This window comes from Amblyomma maculatum, chromosome 8, assembly GCF_055883805.1.
Source record: "Amblyomma maculatum isolate TAMU_Amacu chromosome 8, ASM5588380v1, whole genome shotgun sequence".
Classification (NCBI taxonomy): domain Eukaryota; kingdom Metazoa; phylum Arthropoda; class Arachnida; order Ixodida; family Ixodidae; genus Amblyomma; species Amblyomma maculatum.
Window position 1 is genome coordinate 51,113,446 of NC_139351.1, and position 26,056 is coordinate 51,139,501.

The following is a 26,056-nucleotide window of genomic DNA, read 5'->3' on the forward strand; positions in this document are numbered from 1 at the left end:
CGGTAGCGCGTAGAGTATTGCCCCCAGAGCCGCGGAGTTGTACGGCCGTAACGCTGCTTGCTGGGAGATGCCCTGGCCTCAAGCAGTGAGCCTGTGTACGGCGGCGGTGGTTCTCATTCCTACTATGTTTTTTCCATAGCCCTCTGGGTTGTCCTCAACTTAAGTAGAACTCTCTTGGTTAGCCTCCACGTTTCAGCCCCATAGGTGAGTACAGGCAAGATGCAACTGTTGTATACTTTCCTCTTGAGCGATACCGGTAACCTGCTAGTCATAATCTGCGAGTGCTTGCCAAAGATCAAGTCAGCATTACTAGTAGTAATAGCTAGTGCTATCGCCGCTTTCTCACTCGTAGTTCGTAGACCAGCGTTCGTAAGCCACCGGTGTTCACTGACCGTTCCTCATAGACCATGAAAAACCGAGAAAAGTTAAGATAAACTAGCCTCACGCTACGTATATTCTGGTACAGCAGAGCTAAGCCACTGCCAATGTTTAGTGGTGTGAGTGGCGCCGCATAGCTCTTCTGCTGAGGAAGTGTGAGAACTCTGTTTCTAAGCAACACCGGTGCGCTGCCGGAGCTGATCGCGGCAGCGAAGCTCCCAGGCGAAGTTTTTCGCGCGACATCTACACTTTCGCGGTAGGCCGGAACGCTTTGTCTGGAGCGCCAAAACTTGGAAAACCCTGGAGCCAAGGGAAACCTGTCGTCCTCCTCCCAAACGTTAGTAGTTTTTCAGATGAACAGAATTCGGGCGCGAAAAGTGTGGATTGAAAGTGCTTAGGTTGTTCTCCCAATCCTGTACTTGGCGAACGTACTTTCATTTTAGTTTCATCAAAATATTGATTCTCCCGAGTCGAAAAAGTCAATGCATAAGAGCTCGTAGTCGTATAATATCAAACACATGACTTAGCACGGTAGCTCAGTGTTTAGCGTGCTCGACTACTGAACCTAAGTATGCGGGCTGGAATCCCTACCGCGGGGGGGGGGGGGGGGGGGGCTTTTCGATGGATGTGAAATTCAAAGCGCGCATGTAATATAAACAGCTGGTTGTAAGCCAGCTGATGGGACATAGTAACATGTGCCGAAACGGCAGGACGGGCGCAAGAAAACACGGGGGGTTCCTGTAGTTTCCACGGATGTTTTTAATTACGTTCTGCAACCGTTTCGCTAGGATCTTCATGAACATGTGGGATTCAATGGCGAAGCATATATACCAACATTCACGTAGCTAGAAGCATTTTGAATTCTGTGATGTATTTGAAGATCACGTTTCAATGCTGCACTAGGCCTGGAGAAAGATTTTGAGTGGGTAAGCAACGAAATTTTATTTTCATTATTGGATGACGTAAATTTAGGCTATAGTCATACTAGGGGGAGTTAAAATGGCTTATGCTAATTGTTTCAGTGGCATTATCGTAAATCAGCAAGCCACAGAACACTTTCAGATACGATGTTGTGTTAGACAAGGATGTCCGCTTTCACCTCTGTTATTTGCCACATATAACCATGTGATTAGGAATGAAAGGATCCGAAGATTTAACCTTATGGAAAGTGAATTAAACATATTGTCATATGCTGACGACATTGCCGTTTTCTGCCAAGATAAAGAAATCGTTTCAGAAGCAATCAAAGGTGCTACTAGATTTTGTAAGCAAACGGCCAGCGAAGTCAACTGGGACAAATATTTGGGGCTATGGCATGGGGCCTGGTGCAAAGTACTTTTCGTATTATAAAATATTTCTTGGTCAGTTACACCTGCGAAGTACTTTGGAGTGCCGCTGGAGCACTACAAGGATACTAAAGATTACTGGAAGGATGAATGTGAACGTTATCAATAAATGTTTTAACCACCGCCCTCCCCACCGCTACCGCCCAGCGGCACAGACACCCACCACTTCCCAGCCCTCAAGACGAATGGTGCTGCCGGCGCCCGGGCATCAGTGCCCCAACTTGGCGAACAACAGGTGAGCAACTGGGCTGGGATCGTCACCCCTTCTCCCTTACCCCCCTCTTCCCTACTCACCGTCTCCGCGCTCGGTGCGGAATACAAAACACAGATTAACGTGCTCAGGGCACAGAATGAAAATTTTCTCAACAAAATTCAAAATTTAGCATCAAAATTGGTGTCCGCCTCTCTGAGCCCGCAGAACTCGAACGCAATGGAGAGCGACGCGGAGCTCTCGCCTGCCCTCGTAACAGCGATGTCCGCGATGGAGGAGCGCTTATCCTCAAAAATTCGTTCTATGATCGAGACCGCTATGGAACAAATCTTCACCAAGGTAATAGGTGTCATACCCGCGGTGGTCTCAAAACGCATCTTTGACAACCCCCGCCCCCTCCGTCGGTCGGGACTCATTAGGGACATATCCCGCCCTGAAAAATTCTGCCATCGGATCATTGATTCGGACGATGAGGACAGCTGCCGCGCTCCTGTCACCACCCCCATGGTGCCGCATGTAGCTGGCTCTGGGGCAGCCACTCCCTCATCCTCCTCCCAAAACATGTTTAATCATGGCGAGACGCCTTAGTCAAAGGCGTTCTCCCACCTCCAATTCGGCCATCTCAACTTTAATAACACTATGAAACTGTAGAGGGTTTAAGGATCGCACTAAGGGGGCCAATTTCCACCTCTACCTTGAAACCTTCGAGTCTGCACCAGCTATGGTTGCCCTCTAGGAGCCAGGCCCAGAACTGTGAAGACGCTCCCTCTGTGTGCGATCTCTTCCAGCCAATATGTCACACGTAAATCATAAAGGTCGGCGCCTGGCATGAGCGGAAGCCCTATCCCGACATTATGGCAACAAAACAGGTGTATACTTCGGGGCCGCCTCCTGCCCTCACGACGGGGGATGGTACAAGGCCGCTGTAGTTCCCAAAGCAAAGCGGTTAACGGTCTCACGTTCAGAGCCCACAGTACAACACACGCAGAAGAAATGGCGATTGCTCTTGTGGCCTCACGCTCAGATTCAAAATACATAATTACCGACTCTCGATGAGCCTGTTGGAATGTCGGACAAGGCTGAACTCCCTTCCCAGCCTATCAAATCTACTCAAATTTCATACGGGATACGGATCCCGCACTCCGTTACCTTATATAGGCCCCAGCTCAACATGGTTTGGCAGGAAAATGACATGCGCAAACAGGACACACTAAAACTAGTTAGAGACCTGGTAGTGAGCCGAATAATGTACAGCCTACCCTATCAATGCCTCAACAAGAGCGAAATACAACAAGCGGATGCCGTGCTACGTAAAGCGTATAACAGCGCTCCGACTACCGCGCAACACGTCGACAGAAAAACACATGGCGCTTGGATTGCAAAACACCTTCGCAGAGCTAGGCAAGGCGCAGCTTGAGTAGCAAAAACTAAGGCTGCTGCACACACCGAATGGAAGAGCGCTCTTAAAGAGATTCGGATACCGCGAACAGATGCGAGAAATAGCGATGACGGAAACGATCTCCGACGAACTGCGCAAGTTCCTCAAGGCAGCTCTAGTCTCTAGAAACATGGACCCTAACCTCCACCAAGGTAGAAGAGAAGCAAGCGCCGAATTCATTCAAAAGACATACGCTCCTCAAGACACCGCCATGGATGCAGACGCGTCCTCGAAAGGAGGACACAATAAAATTGCAGCGGTCACGGTGGTCGATTCGCCTCTACGCGAAGTGCTCAGTACCTCTATGCGACACTCCACAGTAGCAGAGGCCGGGGAAGTAGCCGTTGCTCTAGTGGTGGCAGAGGGCTATAGAACTGGGCTGTCGCTAACGATACTCACGGACTCTCAAATAGCCTGTCGAAATTACATGGATGGTAGGATAGGTCTTCACGCGCTTCGTATACTCCTCGAAGCCACATGGTATACCCCATGGTGCGGGCTTGCCCGTCCGACCCAGCTATTCCACCTCACCCCAACCTCACTCACGGGGACTGGAAGGCAACCCTACCCGGCTGCTATGACCTGCAGGCCCAAAAGGTCTTGGTCAAGCGCGCCCGGGCAGCGGCCGACGCCACTGGGGTCCAGTACTAGGAACCCCACCTAGTATCTGTAAGGGCTGGGTCTTCAAAGATCCGGCTCATGCATACCTCCACCTCTTTTAAACCATTAAACGTTTGTTACCACCACCACCTGCACAATACAGTTACCACACAACACCAGCGACGCGGCTGAAAGGTAATAAACTACGTGTTGTTGGGGCTGTAGAAAGAAGGAAACGAAAGCTGAGCCACCTCAGCTTCCTCGTGCGGACAGAAGAGAGAAAGTAGAGAAGAAAGAAGATGGAGAGAAAGACGCGCGCCGCAACAGCCGTCGTCCACCACCTAAGCGGGAGCTAAGACGGCCTACAACAGATAAACATTTGGCAGGCTAGCCCCCGCCGCAAGCGACTTTGACATAACAGTCCCAGGGTAGGGCTAGAACAGCCACCAAGCGGCGCTGACCTAATAGTCTCAGCCCTATAGGGCCAGGATCAGCACCATTGACTACATCCCTCCCAACAGCCTTTATCCACCACCGAAACGGTAGCGGGTGCAATGACGGCCTACAACCGATAGAAATGCGGTGGCAGGCTTGCCTCCACCGCAAGTGGCAGCGACCTACCAGTCCCAACCCCGTAGGGTCAGGAGCAGCCACCTCCCCCCTCCCCACCTCCGCAACCGATTTCAAAACCGATGTCAGTGCATATTAAGATCAATAAGTGGTCGAAATTACTCTGAAACTCTCCACTACGGCTCCTAATTCTCTCCACTTTTACTCCCACTCTCCTCTATTCCCTTACGGCGCGTTTCAGGTGTTCTCCACTCCGCCCCGCCGGGGTGGTACAGTGGTAAGACGCCCGACTACTGTCCGGAATTCCCGGGTTCGAACCCGACCTCGGCGGCTGCGTTTCGATGGAGGCGAAACGAAGTGGCGTCCGTGTGCTGTGCGATGTCAGCGCAAGTTAAAGATCCCCAGGCGGTCGAAATCACTCCGTAGCCCTCCACTACGGCTCCCCTTTCTCTCTTTCCACTTTCACTCCCACCTTTATCCCTTCCCTTACGGCGCGGTTGCGGTGTCCACAGAAAACAAGTGAGACAGTTACTGCGTCTTTCCCTCCCTATAAATCAATCAGTTACTGAACAAGTATGAGAATACTGTTCCTTGCCTTTCGTGTGACGAAATTATTGCTGTTATTAATATTAAAAACATTTCGCGTCAATACCGCGTTTCATGGTGTAGCGCAGCGCTGTTGCGGCTTCGCAGAAACCACTGACGTATTTTTTTATATAATACCCTCGTGGTGCTGGAGTGGTTAAGATGCCCGACTAGTGTGCCGAGGTACCCGGGTTCGATCCCGACCGCTGGCAGCTTAGTTTCGATGGAGGCGAAACGAATGGGCGTCCGTTTGCTGTGCAGTTCTTGTTTTTGTTGTAGCTGTAGGAAGAAGGAAAAGAAAGTGCACGGGCCTGCTACTGGCTCTGTAGCTGAGCCACCTCCGCTGCCTCGTGCGGACAGAAGGAAGTAGAGAAGAAAAACAATTGGCAGTAGCTTAGCTTGCTAAAGCCTGGTAATTGCTAAAGCAATAGCTATGGCTACGCCTAGGTTCAGCTGGTGGTGTAGCTGGTTGTGGTGCTTGTGGTTATGCTTATGGTTATGCAGTGATTCACTCTGGCCATGGCATATGGTTAAACTATTGCTTATGTAGGGGTGCTATCTTGTTATTCAATGTATAACTAGTAGCGAAGCAAGGAGTGCCGTGGCTGCAACGATATACTTTGCTGTCGATGAGGTTAAGGCAGAATGTACAACTGCCGCTCTGGCACCGGCTGCAACGGCATTCTTTACGCCAGCAGAAATGAAAGCATCCCTGGAGACTGCGTTGGTTCCACCTGCCGTTAGGCCACCTCCTATAGTATCCAACGTTGCACCCCCGGCGGTAGCTCCGGCTGCAGCCCCATAATTCTTCTTAGCTTTAGGAGTATGCGGTACAACTGCCCCTGCGCCTGGCCGTAGATCAACGTTGGGCTTAACTGTCGGTGTGTGTAAGGGCGTACCCGAACCGGCGCCCGAAACGCCGTTCTAAACGGTAGTCTGAAGATTCGTGCCATTTTTTTATTTTTCACAAACATGGGGGGTACTTCCTGGTCAATCGTATAACGACACTTTTATGGTCTGTAAAGTAGTGGCTCTTTGTACATCGTTTATCACATAGTGGTCTGCGTGCCTATACGTGACCAAGTCTAGGCTGCTTCCCCAATGAGTTATACACTTTGGTTGCAACGGAGAGAGTCGGAGGCACGAAGAGAGAGTGGGAGCTAGGCCGCGGTTAGTAGCTACCGCCTCGAGAGCCGACGGCGCGAGTTGGGGCCCCTGGTTTTGCCGCAGATGGGATGACGTCACTCCAGCTGTAGCGCCCGTCGTGGAAGGAGCGGGAGTTAGGCCGCGGTTGGTAGCTACCACCTAGCAAGTTGATGGCGCGAGTTGGGGCCCCTGTTTTTGCGCAGCTGTGCTTTGCGACGCGCCAAACTACCGCCTCGCTACGCGAAGGGCTGAAAAGTGAAAGTAGCATTGCTTTCGCAATAATAAATCGTCTTCGGTCTTCAATGCATTTCAGAGTTACACTGTCGGGAGCTTCTCTAATTTTGAAGAGACATAGAAGAAATTCCAGGCTTTCGATTTTCATCAGGACACGACAGATCGCCAGTCAAATTGACTAGAAAGATGTAGAATGACCCAAGAAATTTGTCTCCTTATTCTTTACATTTGCGAACTCTCCTCGCTTCATTATCAACAGTGGCTCCAGTGATTGAGAAACGTCAAGTACTATGTGCTGAAGCAAACTGTAAGAGAATATATGGCCCTACCTTTTCTTTCATCTTATGGCATAGATAGCCCAAACCTACACATCAGTCAAAAACGATCAGCTCCCAGAATGATATTGGCAAATGGACACCTGTTCTGTTTAGGTTAGAAAGAGAAAAACTGTTTTGCTTATCCAAATCAATGCACTCGTCAAATTGGAAAGAGGAGATTTCTTCAACAAACTGCAGAAACAGCACTTTATATAAATCGTTAATTAAAGTCATTGAGGAATAAGCATCATGGCACGAGGCTGGCTCATCATTCGTGCAGTGGTCTTTCTCAACGAACACAAGGTAAAAATATCAAAGAGATCTACGAGCAAAAGTGTTCGAAACGCTCTGTTTCCATGCGAACACAGTATAATTTATAGGCTGTAGATAATTGTTTCAGCAGAGCAACTTCCCAAAACTATTATCTGCGGGTGTGAAAGATGTAGATCAAGAGAAGGATGGTACTTATGGAGTGGCGAAACCGTTCTGCTGAGAATAATTCCAGATCCTTGTAACAGCTTCGCACATCATTCTAGCGAAAACAAGGCAGCTTTACGGAGCAGAAATTGAAACATCCGTGGCACGCTAAGCAAACAGTGAGCAGACGTTCGGTTAAGAAACTTTTGGACTCTGCTTTGGCTGCGTCAAAATGCGGTCAGACAAAACGAGTATTGGAAAACACCGATGCCAACCAGTAATTTATTTCAAGGCAACGTTTCAGTTGAACTCGAGCTTTCCTTTAGTGGTGATTGAACTGCTTGGACGTGGAGGAATGATAGGATCACGTCAATGCAAGAAGTCTTGTTTCAAATTATTGCCTCAATGTCTGAAGAAATACGCAAATAGCAATAAAATTTGTAAAGAATTGAATTAGCCCTTTTGCAGGGCCGTTAATTTACTAGGCAACAAAATGTTGCTTAATGGTATGCTAAACTTTGCTCGCTATTACTCTCATCAACCTCATGTGCACATTATGGAGCTTTAAAGAAACAATTTTAAAAGACTGAAATATCATAGATTTCTGGCGAGTACTGGATAATGAATTATGTTCAATGAGAAGGTAGGCTATTTCCATGTGAGCACTGACTGGGTGGTCTCACGCGGCGTCATAGTGCAATAGAAAGAAGAAGAAGAGGCTCAGAGCTGATCGCGCGCAGCTCGTGGTGAATTCTCAAAACGCCAGAAGAAGCAGCCATTTCTGCATTCTTATTCTTGAGAAGGCTCCAGCTAACCGGCGCCATTAGCTGCTTCGTGGACCTGAGGCTCCCGAAATCTAGCCAAATTCGTCTGTTTGTCCGGACTCACCACCAATCTGAACCCACTTTGGAACAACACCAGTGAAGGGCACAGATGGCAGAGCAACCACCGAAGCCAGCCGTTGACGCGCCACAAGAAGGGGAGCAGCCGCAAGTTCCACCCGAGTCAGCGGGGGCTGGGCCAGTTGACGGGGAGCAGCCGCAGCCCCCTCCTGACGGTGCACAGCCTCCGGTGCCTCCCGAGGGGGAACAGCCACCAGTGCCACCTGAGGGAGCCCCCGGAGCCCAAGCCGGGCAGCCTGCCGAGGTTCCCGCGCCGGATGGCCAACACAGCTGGATGGTGGCTGGAGCAGTGGCCTGGAACATTTTCTGCTGCTCGCTGCTGCGTCGAGCCTTGCCAGTGCTGTTCTACGCCGTTGGAGAGGCGTTCAGCCCTGATGCCAAGGGATCGGTAGCGTGGATCAACGCCTTCATTTACAGCCTCGCATGCACACTTGGTACGTTGCATGTCAAACCGTTGCTCACTAGAGGTTGTCTTTCTATATAGGCGATGCTGTAATAGCTTTAGCACATGGGGCAATACAGAACAAACAAAGTAGCATCCCTGCTGCTAGCCTCAGGCGCGTAGGTCGCGAATCAACAGCGGGAGGGGAAAGGCACCATGAAAGTGAAGTGGCGAAAGACACAAGCGGATACAGATCATGCCTAAAACACGAGAGGGCGGCGAAAGGACGGATGTAACTTGTGCTCATTCCCGATCTGCGCAGCTGGTCAGAGCAGCGCAGGATTGGCAGTTGTATGGCGGGCGGAACGAAAGTTTCAGATCAAAGACTATGCACTAAGCGACCCTCACGTCTTATTCACAGCGATTTTCCTCATTGTGCCGTACCCCTTTTTTAAACCAAGCTACCATTTTTATCAGGAAATTGTCCAAGGGTTAAATCAGTGTGAGATTACTAATAATAGGAATATTATAGGTCTATTCTGCATGAGCTTCTTATAGGGCGCGAAGGTGGCACACTGGTTAGACACTTTGCCTGCAGTGAGTCGGAGTTCCCAGGTTTTAACCGTGCAAGATTTGGATAGAGAAACGCAAAAATAAGTCCATGTAATCATCGATGAAATAGCTTTTTATATTGATATCCGTAAATGTTGTTGAAGTTACTACTCAGCCCTCAAATACGGCATCTCAATCTCTCTCACTACCAACCTCTTCCCTTCCTTTGCCGTACACAGGAGGTGTTCGCCGAGATGTGAGGCAGTTGTTGAGTAATCACTTCAGCAATACCTATTTTGCCTCCATAACGTTGGCAAAATACCACCTGTCATATTCCAAAAAAAGTGCTGATACTTTATATTTTCAAGGTTAAAGCCCCGTTTCCCATTAGAAAAACATCTATCCGTCAGCGTTGTTGAGGCCGGCAAATGGGCCCAAAAGATGGCGTCGCAACAGCCGCCATCTTCCTACCGCAGGTAAGAGTGCTACAACGGAATTCACAGCAGATTTGTCTTTTTTAAAGAGCCTTCGTCACAAGAAGTGAAGGTCCCTACATTTTCAGTCCCGAAATGCAAGCCATCCTCCATCATTGGCTCCTGCGCGCCATTTGTGAATGCGGCACAATTGACTGTCCTCCACGTGACACGAGTTTTATGTATTTCATGTCGGAATTGTGGCACAATTATCGTACAGCATTCCTGGTGACAACATGCGATTCGTCATAGCACACAGACGCATCTCTCAGTCAAGTATAAGGTTTGTTTGCGGCATGAAATTTAACCGACGGGTTATGAACTGACGATGTGTCTCAAACAGTATGCCTTCCGCGACATAAAAATTGATCGGTTTTGCGGAATAGGAATGCGCAGTCTGTTACTTCTTGTGGACATTGAACATAAGTGCGAGGGAAAGAAGGGAAGGTCGAATGAAAGTAGAACCAGATTGAGTACCAGTGGTAGAAGGAATGTAGATATTTTCGACCACACTTGGATTTTTAACTTGCGCTGATATTGAATAGCACACGCAGGTCTTTCAATTTTAGTGTGCACCAAAACTATGTCCCCGCGGCGAAGTTTGAATTGAGGAATTCTGGTGGAGAAGCCACCGATGGTTTGGCTTATGGTTTTTAACGTCCTTAATCAACTTAGACTGTGAAAAGCGCCATATTGGAGAGCTCCGGAGATTTAGACCACCTGGGATTCCTTAACCTGCACTGGCATTACACAGCATACGGCTGCCTTGCTCTTCGCCTCCACGAAAAATCGTCCGACGCGGCACAGATTCGATCCCGCCTCCTTGCGCACAAGAGTCGAGTGCCCTAGCCATTGCATCATTGCACCCTAACCGTTTGCTGTCCTACTACTTAAACACAGTGACGGGTAACGTAAGACATTTAGGCTCAGCTGTTCATCACATAGCACTACGGTGGTTTAGAACGATTTCCCGTTGCACATAGCATGCATCCCCGCCACTGCAGCTCAGTGATTCAGACGCCTGGCTACTGAAAAATAGTATTCCGGTTTGAGCGCAACCGCTGGCGACTTCGTTTCAATGGAGCTGAAACGGAGAGACTTCAGTGTACTTTCCGATGTCAGTGTACATCGACTCCCAGATGGTCGAAACTACTCAGCAGCCTTCTACTGCAGCCACTCTTTCTCTATTTCCACTTGCACTCCTACATATCCATTACGACTCCCAGCGCAGCGGTGTAGTGATTAGGGCGCTCGACGTTTGTGCCCAGGGATTTGGGATCGAATGCTGTCTGCAGCGGCCGCTTTTCGGACTATAGAGGTGAAAATTCAGGCTCCCTTATGTTGTGCAATGTCCATGCAAGTCAAAAATTCCAGGTGGTCGAACTTACCGGAGCCCTCCACCACGGCATCTCTTAGCCTGAGTCGCTTTGGGACTTTAATCGCTACCGAAAATCAAAAGCTGTCCCTAACGAAGCGTTCAGGTGCCCACGGAGAAAGTGTGACAGATACTGCGCTGTTCCTTTCCTAGAAACCAATTTATTAATAGTATAGCTTACGTCTCTTAGTCACGTTCCAGGCTAGCTCAAGACAGGATTTCAAACGACGATATACATGTTTTATATTATGCCTTTCCTCCACATTCACAACGCAACTTTGCCACACACATTCGCAACATTTGTTGCAAATGCAACACAACCTTTCGTTATACAGCATTCCGGGTGGGGTTATACAATTTATCGTTGCGAATAGCCGCCCCCTCCCCCCCCCCCCTGATAGGTTGGATGCTAGCTCGCTGCACACAGTCCAAACAACGACATATAAACGCCATAAGTCATTCAGGCTTGCTCTACAGCGCGTAATCAGTCAAAAGTTCCACCAGTTATCTTTTCTTCTTTTATACTTTTTCCCCGGTGCTGGTTTGTCCGAGTCACTAGTATTTCAAAATAACGAACTAAAATTGAGACGGGACGAGCGAAAGTCGATCTGTATTTTATAAAGTAAGATCCGGCGAATGAAAAAAAATAGCGTGGCAACGGTTACATTTACTTAGATGTTTTACTCAATCCGTTGATTGCAATTCACCCGTTTCATTCTGGCCACTGCAAAACACGAGCAGAGGCCCGTGTCTACTGTTCGCGCACACAGGGCGAGCTCCGATTCGAGGGTTCTCGCTGCCACCTGTAGGCATGAGCAGGCTCTTCTCACCGAGTTCTAGTGGTCACCTGCAAAGCAAAGCAAACTAGGAGGAATGCCCCGCCGGGGTGGTGCAGTGGTTAGACGCCCGACTACTGTGCCGGAGTACCCGGGTTCGAACCCGACCTCGGCGGCTGCATTTCGATGGAGGTGAAACGAAGAGGCGTCGGGTGCTGTGCGATGTCAGCGCACGTTAAAGATCCCCAGGTGGTCGAAATTACTCCGTAGCCCTCCACTACGGCTCCTCTTTCTATCTTTACCCTTTCACTTCCACCTTCCTCCCTTCCCTTGCGGCGCGGTTGCGGTGTCCACAGAAAAACAAGTGAGACAGTTACCGCGCCTTTCCCTTCCTATAAATAAATCAGTTTAAACTAGGAGGAATCCTGAATTAGGTAACCCGATTTCTCAGGCACTGCTTGAGGGAAAGTGAAGCCGTATATAAATAAAAGCAAAGACCGGCCACGTTGACTTTAGTATAGCCAATGCGCGCTGCTATTTTATTGCGAAAGCAATACTACGCGCATTTTCAAGCCCTTCGAGTAACACGGCGGTGGACATGTTTGACCTTAAGCAAAGTGACGTCATACCAGCTGCAGCGAAAAGGGGCCCCAGCTCGGCTCGTCGGAGAACACGGCGGTGGACACGCGCCGCGCTTAGCGAGCAGCTCACCAGTGGCGCTACTGTTGGTGTGACGTCATACCGGTAGCAGAGAAAAAGAGCCATACTGTCCCCTTTCCTATTTAACATAGCGATGAGAGGTCTCCCGGCTATGCTAAACCAGATCCCTGATATAAAATTCAGCATGTACGCCGAAGACAAAAACATTTGGATGAATAGCGGAAACGACGCAGAAATTGAGTGAAGTTTGCAAAGGGCAGCAGACGTAGTGGGCAAGTATGCGGCCGAAGGAGGCCTGGCGCGTTCACCCCAAAAATCAGAGCTTTTTGTATATAATAGCGACGGCAGGAACAAGGAAGAAGTAGAAATTAAAGTGGTGGTGGAAGGCCTGTAAGTGCCCACGGCCGAGGAAATAAGGATCCTAGACATGTTTATTAACAAGAAGTGCAACAACACCAACACCATAAAAAAATAAGCCACATGTACAGACCAAGTAGTAGGCATATTCAGGAGGGTAGCAGTAAAGGGGAAAGGACTAAAAGAAAGGAATCTCCTGAAAATATCACAGGCGTGCGTGATAATTCAGATGTGCTACGCGAAGCCGTACCTAAACGTGAACAAGACAGAAAAAGAGAAGATAGACAGAATATTGAGGAAATGCGTCAATCAAGCTCTGGGACTCCCCATATCCACGTCGACGGAGCGGCTTGAGGAAATGGAAGTTCACAACAGATGGGTTGAGCTGGCAGAGGTGGTGAGAATATCCTAATTGGACCGGCTCGGCCAGTCTGAAACAGGCAGAACAATACTTGAATGAGTAGGAATCCGGCCAGAAAGTAGCACGCAAAAGATGGTAAACATCCCGCCATGAATCAGGGCCAAGATACGCGTCCCACTTATGCCGCGAAACATGCACCCTGAGTATAACAAAGAAAGGCGAGAGCATAGGGCTCAGGCCTGCGAGAGAAAGATGAGAAGGCGACAGGCAGACCAGGTGGCTTATGTAGACGCGGCATGCGGACAGCACGGGGCAGTTGTATCCGCGGTTGTCGACGGGGCAGGAGCATTAATGGTAGCGGCTTCGAGCCACACGAGAGATGCAAGCGCGGCGGAAGAGCTGGCGATAGCGCTCGCTTGCGTCGGTACCAAGGCCAGGACAATTTTGTGTGACAGCAAAAATGCATTGAGGAACCTTGGGAAAGGAAGAATCTCGGAAGAGGCCAAACGCGTCCTCGAGGCGAAGCCGATAGAACGTAATATAGAAATAACATGGATTCCAGCGCACGAGTCTATTGCAGGAAATGAGGCTGCACACGAGCTTGCCCGAGCTCTCTATCACTGGGCGGCCGTAGAGCAGCTCTCTCGCATATACATGAAAGATAGCAATTTTATACAATGAGATCACGGAACATTATAAGCTGAGCATGAAGGTTTATCCGAAGCCCGACCGTTCCCTCGGAAACGAGGAGGCAATTGCATGGTGAAGATTGCAAGGGGGAAATCATATAAGCCCCTTCTGGGTATACGTGGCAATTTCTAAAGAGGAGAAAGATCAGTATTGCATAACATTCGGGGAGAGGGGCACTCTAGACCACATAATTTGGGAATGTGCTGGCAACCCGGGCGCCGAGCAAAATATAGATAGAGAAGCCTGGTAGACCTTGCTGCGGAGCGAGAAGCACGCTCAACAGCAATAAGCCATCCGCCTGGCGGCTGAGGCCGTGAAACAACAATATGTCTTCGCCAGACCTTAGTTTGCGAGGCTTCTGAGTAGAGCCCCCTTGCCTGCGCTCCACGGGGTCCAAAAACGAGTCTCATTTCGGCGGAAATAAAGCGTTTTGACGATGATCATGATGAAAAGTGGCTCCAGCTCGGCTCGTCGGAGAACACGGCGGGGCACGCGCGCCACGCTTAGCGCGCCGCTCACCAGTGGCGCCACTGTCGGTGGACGTCATACCAGCTGCAGAAAGAAAGGGGATCCAGCTCGGCGGTTACCACCGAGATTCTAGCAAGGCCTTTGCGTCACCTTCTCTCCCATCAGCGAACGTCACGACAAGCGGATGAGCGATAAGGTGTCAACCACTGAATCTGCGCGTACAGGCTTGGGTAAAGGGGCGAGATGACATCATGTGTCTAGACTCAGATTCGCGCTCGCACCTTCATTTGCTGGTACTTTCCGCCTGTCTTGACGTAGGCTGCTGGGGTGCGCAGGCCTTGTCAAGATCTCGGTGGTGTCGGCTCGGCTCGTTAGAGAACACAGCGGTGGACACGCGTCGCGTTTGGCCATGCCATCTACTAGTAAGCAGGAGGAGAAGACTGCTCACCAATGCGAGGCCAGGAAGAGACGAAGGGCTGTGGAAACTGCTGAAGAACGGGAACAATGGCTTTCTAAACGCCGGGCGCAAGATGCAGCTCGTCGAACGCGTTCTAGTTCTAGGGAGTCTGAAATCAGTTTAATTAGTGCACTTAACGCTAGCAAGGACTCAAGCCTTTCCAGTGCTGAACGTTGGAATGAAACAAGAAACTTCAGAAGAACGAGAGAAACGTCTCGAAAAGGAGCGCATACATTGGACCGAGTTTGCTGTGGCTCAACTTGGTTAAGCCCGGGCAATTGCGAAAGCAATACCGCCTTGCTACGCTTGGCTTAACAGGCGTACATAGCTTGAATGTTTAGCTGAACTAGTTGGTCTATGTATAAGCAGGACCAATTGCTTTCGCAATTCCTCGGGCTTAACCAAGTTGAGCCACAGCACATGTTTTTCCACATCTCAGCACCCCAACGCTATAACGTCTTCTCACGGATAAGCATAACAATGACGCCGCTTTTCCAAATAAACGGAGCCCCACAGTAAATGTTACTGCGATTTGGCTTTTTAATTGATGTGAATGCAAAAGGCGGTTTTAAATGATACCATATCTAATTATGTCAATTTTCAGCGTAATGAGTTACCACAATGCGTTGCTTGACTGTGACAATGCTGCATTGAACGCTAAGCATTGCGTCATTTTGCTGAGCATTCGGTGAAGAGATAACCAGGGCCGGCATCTTGATGCTCGCTGATGCTTCGGAAGTGGCACACACTTGCATGCGGCTTCGCATGCACAAGTGCAGTTTGGATAGATAGGCCGATAGTCTGCAATTTGCGACCGGCATTACGCTCTGCATACAACCACACCTCGCGTGGTCTAGTCGAACAGTGATTGCGTTTTTTTTTTCTTTTCCGAAATATATGTTGCCTTGCTAACGCCAGCTAATATAAAATGTTTCGATAAATTTCCCCGCTTGGCTCCACTATGAAAACGCGATACAATCGAGTATTCAATAAAACAAGTTACTGCTGCAACCACCCATATATCGGGAAAATTACCGAGAGTTTTGCTCTGGAAAAACTATTGAATTTATTTTATTTGGCCCACTGCACAATTCACAGTTGCCTTTTCATGTGGAGCGTAGAGAACATCACCTGTAATTAGTCTTTATGAGGAATCTAATCAGTCCTCAGTAGGAGATAAGAAGAGCAGCTCTCGCATGGGGATACGTTCATAGAATGAGGAAGTGGGCTAAAGACATTTGTCATCGTACTGTAATATCTTGCCTCTTCGTATAATTTTCACCAATAAACCACAATAAACGAGGCCATTGTTTTCGCATTTCAACGATATAGGTCTGGACCTTGCTTTAATAAACGATTTGCCTGATATTGCATAAACAAAACCACCACTCCCTACCTCCATGTTAGCATTTTGCAATAGCCCGTAATTGACTGCTGCGCACCTCAGCAAGAGACGAGCCGCAATAGAACACATCCGGCACTGATATCTTATCCTGAAAAATGTCATAGCACCGAGTTATTCTGCGGGCAGTTCAAATACCGCTGCTTATACAGTATATATGTAGTAGTGGCGGTGAACCGGTAAGAGAAATTAAATAGCACTATAAAATCTGCATTGGAGTAACGCGAAAGCACGGATGCTACTGTTGGTTGCTTCTGGTTGATTCTATTTACTTTTCATTGCTTCTATTTGCTCCAGATTTCTTGTTTGCTTCAATAATTTGCTGCTTCTGTTAGTCTCTATTACTATTTGATACCGGTTGTTTACGTGCTATTGTGTGTACAATTCCCAATTAATTAATAATTGATTGGCATATAGCCATATAAGGCACGCATTCGCGCATACTGTGGTGGTGCTCTGTGATTGGTTGAGACCTCTATGACGTAATTCCGCCTCGACCAGTCAGCTCATTTCAGTCTTTGGTGCTTTCAAATTGCGTACCAATCCCTTCCTATGCGCTTTTTCGGCTCTGCTTCCGCTTGCGTGACGTCCCATATTTGACGGCACCCTAATTTACTGACTTCATTATTTTAGTATTTGATACAATCAAATGTAGCGCCAAGCCATTCGCTAATGACACCAGTTTCGCCTTTACTTTTTCATTTTTTGCCTAAATACCTATTTAACCCATTGCCTAATTATTTTTTCGCACACAATAAGTCCTCTATCGATTGGCAGCCCTCATTAACCTCTATGACTTCTCAATTACTCACAACTGCTGCGGACACGATTTTGCGTGTTTTGCCTCTAATTAATTCCCCAGTTATATTATCGACATAATTATTATTTCGGACACAATATATGTCGCCCTTTATCGATTGGCACCACTCATTAACCTCTACCACTTTTCAATTACTCACAACTGCTGCGGACAACTTCTACATTTTTGCTGTAATTAATTATCTAATTAACTTATTGGCCTAATTATTCTTTCTACAGCAACATTATGTCAGCCTCTATAGATGACACTACTCATTAACCTCTACCGCTTCTCAATTACTCGCAACTGTTGCGTACATGATTTTGCGGACACGGACTGCGGACAGAAATTTGTGAATATAGTGAAGTGACGCTTTCGCGTTAATAATAACCTTCAACTTTTCATCAATATTCACTCCCAAGGGTTACGATGTGTGATGGCCATAAGTGACGCATTGGTTGCAGCGCCAGTGGCAGCCGTGACCTGTCGCACCACACCGCTTCGCATGCTGTCCGTTGCCGGTGCTGCCCTGGTGGGCGTGGGCCAGATCGCTTGCTTCGTCCTGGACAGCCTCTTCCTGATCGTACCCGTGTTGGCACTCGGCTGCGGTGAGCTCCTGCACACGCGTAGGCGCAAAGGTTTGGGTTCTCCTCTGGGTGAAAATAGGGTCAGCAGTATATACTTTTTCACTCAAGGGCACTGTACCAAAGTCCAGAAGCTCTTTCCTGATCCTTTTGAACTGCATAGTAGGTCAAGGAACATCTTTAATCTAGAGAGGCTTTATAGCTGTATACATCTCAGCGCTTGATGATTAGGTTGTCACAGGCCTAATATTTAGTCATAGACGGCTTACATTGGCACAGTTAATCTAAGAAAATTTTGCCTTTGGTGGCGCGCTGATGATTTCTTCACGATCGTAGTGATGGCACAGGCGAACATTTTAAACCTGGAAGCAGAAGGGAATTAGTAGACTAATAAATTAAATCTGCTCACTAACGTTTTTTTGGCAGGTAGGTGATCGGTTGCAACGATGAAATTGTAACAGGCTAAGGGGGCAGCCAACGTTTGATACTAGATAAAATAATTAGCCTTGGCGCTTAAAGGCTAAACATTTTAATCGTCGAGATGAAGCGAAAGTGCGTAAGCCAGTTATTCAATCCATAGAATGACGTGCTCGGAGTTGACGCACCCCATTCATTTTGCTATTTACCGCTGGGAGGAGCACCACGAACCGCGTGATGCAAAGCGCCGCTCGATCAGACTAGAGACAGCTGCGAGTGGCTGCGCTCACTTTGCGGCTCTCACGCTCTTACCCAGCTGGTCTAGACGTCCAAATTGCAGCTATTGTGAAATGCAATTGCGAAATGCAAATGCTAAGTTGCAATTGCGAAATTGCAACTCTGACTGTCGTTGCATGCTCTCGGCAATCATCTTGAGATTTCTTTGTGCAGTCCATGAACACGCATTGCTATCCCGATGACGTTACCGCTAAAAGGGGCGCTACTAAATGTAAAGGTGCGAATGCGCAGCCCACTCGGAACTGACAAAAATTGATCGGCGCAATGAATCTGGTTAGAGAGTATTTTCCTCCTCTCCTGCTTGCTCTCGGTGAAACTGTCTATACGCTCGTCAGTTCAAAGGAAAAGGGAGAGAATTCATGTCCGAACAAGCGTGATAACTCAGTCGCGGTGTCGCGACAGGAGTCTCCTCCACTTCCTGCAGACGGGCGAGGGCGATGCTCTCTCCCCTGGGGGCCGGGCTTGGCCAGCGTTTGCACACACATTACGGCACCTGCGAATTCGACATGCTTGATCACGCCCGCGGGAAGAAGCTGGGCCGCCGACCAGATGACGCTGAAATGGCACAAAACGCTTGCTGCTTTGCCTGATGCTGCGCTGTGGCCGCGTCGGTTGTCACACATGGCGGCGAATTGTAACAACGCGCAGACGTGAACGGGGGCGGCAGGAGCGCGCGCAGCAATTGGAGGACACGCGCGGTCGCCACTACGGAAGAAGAGGGAAGAGGAGGAGTGTACACGCAGCGGCGAACGGTAGCGGCAGGCGCGTGTTCCTCTCGGACCTTTGAGGAGAGCGTACGTACGTACCCATTCTCCCTCGACTCGACGCATTTCGCCTCGCGTCAGTCGCCTCTCAGCGCTGAGCGGGTGTGCGCGCGCCCGCTCTCGCCGAGCGCTTGTCCGACCTGGCCTCCCTCCTGCGTTCGTGCGTCCACCTCACTCGCTCACCGTGTCCAGTCCTCTTGTGCCCTGAATTCCTATGCACAATCTCCGGGCTATCCTAGCCCTCGCTGGTTTCATCCAGCCCTCCTGCCGAAGCTGTGCCCGGATCCGTGTCTTCCAGCACGCCCCCCATTCCTTGAGCCTGCGAGGAGCTCCCCAGTGCTACAGTGGATACTAGAACTTCCGTTTCCTGCCAGCACGCCCTCCTCCATCGAGGAGCTTCCCGGTGCGGCCCCGGAGGCCTGGACTTTCCTAGCGGCACATCCCTGTCGCATCCGCGTTCGAGGCACGCCCAGTGTTGGACCACACTCGTGGCTCTACGCCTAGGCCAACTGCTGTTCTTTCGGGTGCTCAGTCCTGCTGGCCTCTGCCAATTGCCCGCGAACCTCAAGGTTGGTGGGCTCCGACGCACCCACCGTCACCTGCCGCTTCTGCGGTCCTCCCTGCTGTTTCGATAGCGCTCCCCGTGGGTCTCGTGCTCTCGGGCATCTACGCACCGCCTTCCCGGCGATTCCTCCAGCGTTCTCCGCCACGCCTCTGCCTCGGTAGAGGTATCACAGCGGTTCCATTTGCTTGAAGTAAGCATCCTCCGCCAGGCGTAGGACGAGCGCAAAGGGCGCAGCAGAAAGAGAAAGCGCGCGCAGCCCGTGTTGCAGGTGGCGCCGCGGCATCCCACTATAGAGCACTATAATCGCACCAGTTGAACGCCGCAAAATTTCTCCGCTTGAGGAGGAGAGCGGGCTGCAGTCGCGCAGCCAAGCTTGAAGTTGAGTTCCCTATTGAGAAGTTCCAACGAAGCGCCGAATATCTGATATATTAAATTTAATAGGTAGATGTCCCACTTTTGCCTTTGCGACACGTTTGATTAAATCCATCGATTCAGCCACAATGGTGACGACGGAATCATATTGTCGGAACAAATATATTTTTTCATGTTACTTTTCGCAAACTGGCGTGTATAAAAGTGCCACGGAACGAAAGTGGTTTGGTTTGATTTATGAGTTTTAACGTCCCAAAGCGACTCAGGTTATGAGAGATGTCGTAGTGATGGGCTTTGGTAGTTTCATCCAATTGGGATTCTTTAACCAGCTCTGACATCGCGCAGTACACGGACGTCTTGCCATTCGCCTTCATCGAAAAGCGGCCGCCGCGGCAGGACTCGATCCCGCAGTCGAGCCCCTAACAACTGCGTCAACGCGGTGGAATGACGAAGCCGTTTACGCAACCTGTTGAATATCTGACACACGCTAGATTATCTGAGCGTGCTCGATATTTACCTGATTTTATGTTGTAGGCCACCCGTCGATGCCTTCGATGATCATGTCAGATGTAGAAAAGTCAGGCGGCAGACGCGGATCCGAGTGGCACTTGTGAACCATTCTAATATGGTACTATTCCACGGATTTAAAGCACCAATTTGATGACCATCTTATATATGTCGCATTGCCCGCTTCCATCAAGAGGCCACTTTTGACAAGTAGTAGCGCTGCCTTTTAGCCTGACGCTTACTGCGGTTCGAGCCCTTGAAGAATCGACAATACGGGACAGATGGAAGTTGTATTACCGTTCTCCCTGTTATCCTATCAGGGCACAGGTCGGAGTCCTTATATAGGCCCACTTCGCATGCTGACAATGGGTTTATTTATTTATTTGTTTGTTTGTTTATTTGTCTTTACCCTCAGGACCGTACAGGCATTTTAGATGGGAGTGGGCAAAAAGAAATACATAAAAAACTGTAAAAAGCGGGTAAATAAATAATAGAGCCAATATATACAATATTAGCTATGAAATCGGCAATAATTGTATTAGAAAACACGAAACTAGCAGTACTTATACAATGCAGGTTAAAGCTTTGCGAAAGCTATTTGTATCAGTAATAGACATAATTTCATTACAAAGATCGTAGATCTGAAGTCATCGTTTTTCCGCCTGCAACAACGTTTTCTGCGACAGACTGCTAACCCTAACAACACCCAGACGCAGCTCAGCTGCTGCCCTGGCCGGGCTGTCAGGACGCACCATGCCGAAGCCGGAGCCGGTTCGCTCACACCCGAGTGGCGCAAGTGCGGGAGCTGTGGGTTCATCAAAAAGTGTAGGCACCAAAAAAACTGAAAGCAGCCTCCAAGAAAAGGCGTTCCGACGCCCAACGCGCGATGGAGAGGACGGAACGCATCAGCTGCCGAACGCGGACGCTGAGAGTGGTCATTCTGTGGGACTCACTAAGACTAAGGAGCAGCACGCAAGCGACCAAATGGACACTGAAGACGAAAGTGAGATCGTCGGCGACTACGGCGACTGAACTTTAATCAAGAAACGGAAACCTCAAAGGAAAGTGAAGCCTGAACAGCTTCGTCTTGAACGGGTAAGTCGACCCCTCTTTCCACTCTCGATCAGGCCACTCAACCGAGTACATGTGCATGATATACCTAAACAAGCCATCACAGAGGCGTTAGAAATGACCGCAAAAAGTTGGGAATTGGCAGATTTGGCTGCTTTCCGCTACGATGTGGTAGCAAATCGCGTCGAGGTCACTGTTAGAAATGAGGAACACGCAAATAGGCTCACCGCATTAACGCGACTGGCCGGGAAAGTGAACGGACTCGTCTGCACGTACGAGGTCACGATTGAACGAACGCCAACACGAGGCGAGGAAAAAAGTCGCGGCGTTATCAAGGTGCGTCCTGGTCAAACCATTGAGTACATCAAGGACCACCTAAGATGTGAAACTGCAACTATTCTTGACGCGCGTCTGCTAGGAAAGACAAACATGCTGCTGTTAAAATTCGATACAGAGCAGCTACCCAAAAGGCTCGTTTTTGAGTACGAAATCACAAGGGTCTACGAGTACAGACCGAAAATTATTGCCTGCTATAACTGCCACGGACTGGGACATATTGCTAGGTATTGTCCAGCAGAAGAGGTTTGTAAGGAATGCGGACGGCTGCACTCTAAAGACACAGAATGCGATCAAGAGTTATTCTGCGTCGCCTGCCAGAAACCGGGCCACATTTCAATCAATTCGGCTTGTCCTAGTCGTGTACCAAAAGAGCCTAAAGAAAATAAGCAGAACCCTGATGCAGTTAAGGGAGAAGTTACATGGGCAGACAAGGCGCGACAGAACTCGTCGACAGAAACTGCGCTGCCCCCTGTTTACCAACAACAACTGGAAGAGTTGCGAAAAGAAAATCAGCAACTTAGAGAAATGCTGGAGAAAGTCCTTGCAAGGCTACCACCGGAACAAGACGTTCATGCATCTCAGACGCAGCGGCAACATGCTTCAGCCTCGCCCACTGGGCAGATGCAACGCGTGCGTTCGAAAAGCCGGCCCGGACGGTCGTCCAGTCGTAAAACAACTGCAAACTCCATAAAGCACCAACATACCGAAACATCACTGACTCAAACGCCAAAGACTCATCAGACGACAAAGGCACTTACCGCACAAGACTCGGCGTATGCGCAAATGCTGAGCATCATGAGGCAAGAGCGACACAACGAGACACAGCGTCTAGAAAAAAGCCTGCGGGATGAGTTTCAAACGATAACAAACGCGATACAGACTCAGATTGAGGCAATTTTTATAGAGTTGCACAAAAGCATCCAACACCAGAACGATGAGCCAAAAAGACGTAAGCCCGCAGAGGCGCAATAAGAATCAGATCAATATGTCTACAATGGAACTGCAGAAGTTTCACGCAGACTGGACCTACCCTAAGGGAACAAGTTAGAAAATTGAAGCCTCTGGTCATCCTTTTGCAAGAAACAAGAGGACCTTGCACTATTCGGGGTTACCGTACATTTCAGCAGCCTACCATACTTCACCAGAACAGAGGAAACCAACATGCACAGGGTCAAGCTGCTCTCCTTGTCAGAAACGAATGCACAGCAACCGAATTACAAATTCCTGATCTAAGTAATGAGTTCAGAGAAGTAATCGCTGTTAAAATGTGTCCTCCTGGGCAGCGGCCCATGGTGGCAGTCTCCGTGTATTATAGGCCTCTGACTGGCAGTCATAATACCGACTCATACGGGTGGCTCGCCAAAGTCCTGGCCCTGTCAGGAAGCCTCCCCATCCTGGTGGGAGGAGACTTCAATGCTAAGCACCCGACTTGGGGCTACGCCACAGCTGACCCAAGGGGACGCATGCTGCACGACACTGTAGAAATGTCTGGTCTGTACATATACAACACCCCGGACACACCAACGCGCATAGGACTACACGCCCGACAACGAGATACGACACCAGACCTGACGTTGGCCACACCAGGATTCATCAGGCAATGGGAAGTCGAACAGACAACATGGGGAAGCGACCACTTACCAATTTTGATCACCCTTAACCGAAAAAAGATTCGTGAAAAAAGGCAAACGGTTATCATCGACTGGGAAAAGTTTCGGACAGCCACTGGCGGCAACTTCATGGACTTCGCGCAAATCAGTGCCATGGTTGCGGAAGCACGGCCATGGTCCCGAGACACAATAATATGTGACGACACTACCACACACATGGATAGGCACCTTGCCAACTTGTGGCGAAAGGTCAATATCCTTACGCAACAATACAGATATAAAGGAAAGCGCCACAGGGATCTCATGAGCCTTAAGCGCCAATATCGACTCATCAAGGAGTACCAACAACAGCTCGAAACAGATTCATGGCACAGCACTTGTGCGACGCTCGGACGCAAACCCGGCCTTAAAAAGCTGTGGGGAATTCTACGAAGCCTGCTGGGGAAAAAGAAAAGCACACCACCACTGGCAGAGCTGTTCCTGCGCGAGAACCCAGCTGCACTCGAGGAAAAGGTGATCCACACGTTCTTCCCGCATGCTTCTGAGATACCCACGCCACCATTGCCGGCGATCACGATTGACAACACAGTGATGGAACTTGAAAAACCATTTACATTTGGCGAACTATTGGCAGCATTAGTCCACGGCAAACCGAAATCGGCTCCAGGACACGACGGAGTAACATGGCAGGAGCTCAGAAATCTTAGCGACGAAGCCCAAGATCAGCTCTTAACTATCATAAACGATTCATGGGAATCAGGAGTGGTGCCAGATGCACTAAAGCTATCATTGATATATCCCATACCGAAATCAGGGAAGGGCTACACAAAACCAGAGAACCTACGGCCAATAGCTCTCACATCCACTATCTGCAAATTGATTGAGCGAATGATAGCCGCAAGAATACAGCATTATATCGAATACGTACAGCCTGGGTTGCATCCAGCCCAGGCTGGATTCCGTCCGAATATGGGCACGCATGATTGCCTTTGGCTGCTCCGCAGGGTAATCAACCGCAGGTCTCGCAAACAGACACCAGATTACATCCTCGCGGTTGATATGCGCAAAGCATTCGACAATGTAAACCAACAGGTAATCCTACAAGAATTAGCAAAAAGATATCCCAGCCAAAAAGCATACAACTGGATATGCAGCTTCCTTCAAAGTAGACCTATTAGGCTTCATGGCAAAGCTTCGGGATGGAGCCCCAGAACCTATTACTTGGATAGGGGCGTGCCACAGGGCTCTATCCTCGGGCCTTTGCTTTTTAACTTGGCCATGACCCGCGTAGCAGAAGCGCTCGAGCGAGACACTTCGGCCCGCTTCACCATCTACGCAGATGATGTCACCATATGGACAGAGGCAGTGGATTACCCAAATGAAGAAGTCATGCAGACGGAGCTCCAAGCAGCAATCTTCAGCCTCACTGACAGCTTGGAAGCATTGGGGCTACAGCTCTCACCTGAAAAGACACAACTCATAAGCATAGACGGCAAGAATTCTACAAACGCCAAAAAGCAGATTACACTGCATCTTGGACAACACAACATCACGTCTGCAAATGGGCAGACAAAAATCTTGGGGGCACAGATTTCTAGTTGCAACAGTCCTCGTAAATGGATTCGTACATTGCAACGTAACTGGACCCCGATGTTGCATATGATTCGCCCGATTTCAAACAAATACGGTGGAGCCCGGCAAAAATCGTGCCAAACACTGTCTAGAGCGGTTGCTGTAGGCAGGATTTTGTACGGGGCACCTGTCTATGAGTTTTCTAATCGCGACGTTAAAGACATCGAAAAGCTACACAGGGCCACTCTTCGCACCATTACTGGGCTTCCTAAGCACACGAGAAATGAAGAGCTGCTTAAAATGGTCAGCATACCACCCATACAAGACATTATAAGAGAAGCAAAAATAAGAATGCGATCCCGACTGGAAAACACGACCCAAGGGCAGCAGATCATGGCATGGGACAACAAAATCAACATTGCTCCGAGGCCCCTGGGGACAGACACTTCACCCCCGTGGGAGGCGCCGGTAATCGCACTAAGGCCACAACGACCTATTAGTAGACGGAATGTGGTAGCTAGGCAACTTTTAGCACAGAGAACTGCCCTCACAAGACCACTCAATACAATAGACATCTACACTGACGCTGCAATTAGAAATGAAAGGGTGAGTGTGGCATGGGTGTGTGTGCCAGCGCCTCAGCACAACGGAGAGCACACGTGCCTACTGCCTGGAGGAACAATTTTACACTCCGAGTTGCTTGCCATATGGGGAGCCATAAATACCATTACGACCGCTGCAGCCAGAAAAGATAACTTCAATGGTTATCGAATTTTAACCAAATCATATGCAGCGATTGCAGAGCTGACGGCACCAACTACAGACGACGCAGTGGCCAAGGACATCAGAAAGAGGCTGAAGGGAATGCGGGAAGTTGGAATAGAAATTCAAATTATATGGACACCGGGACATACTGGCACGGACGGGGGAAACGCAGCCGCGCAAGCGGCCGCCGCGCAAGCGGGTGGGCTTGCTGAAACGTACAATGCCCCACACCCCAACTCCATGCCTACACCGACAGACTTAAATCCTTACCAAACAATGCTCACTAAAGGCTCCTCT

At 49.3% G+C, this 26,056-nt stretch overlaps 1 protein-coding gene across 1 annotated transcript in view; it reads left to right on the forward strand.

The window, feature by feature from the left end:
• The first annotated feature begins 8,175 nt into the window (after nucleotides 1–8,175).
• Nucleotides 8,176–26,056, forward strand: part of LOC146181146 (uncharacterized) — a 63,422-nt gene continuing 45,541 nt past the window's right edge. Inside the window, exons 1-2 of the mRNA XM_084575716.1 lie at nucleotides 8,176–8,578; nucleotides 17,361–17,504. Coding sequence (XP_084431842.1) covers nucleotides 8,176–8,578; nucleotides 17,361–17,504 — 547 coding nt within the window. The remainder of the gene's footprint in view (nucleotides 8,579–17,360; nucleotides 17,505–26,056) is intronic.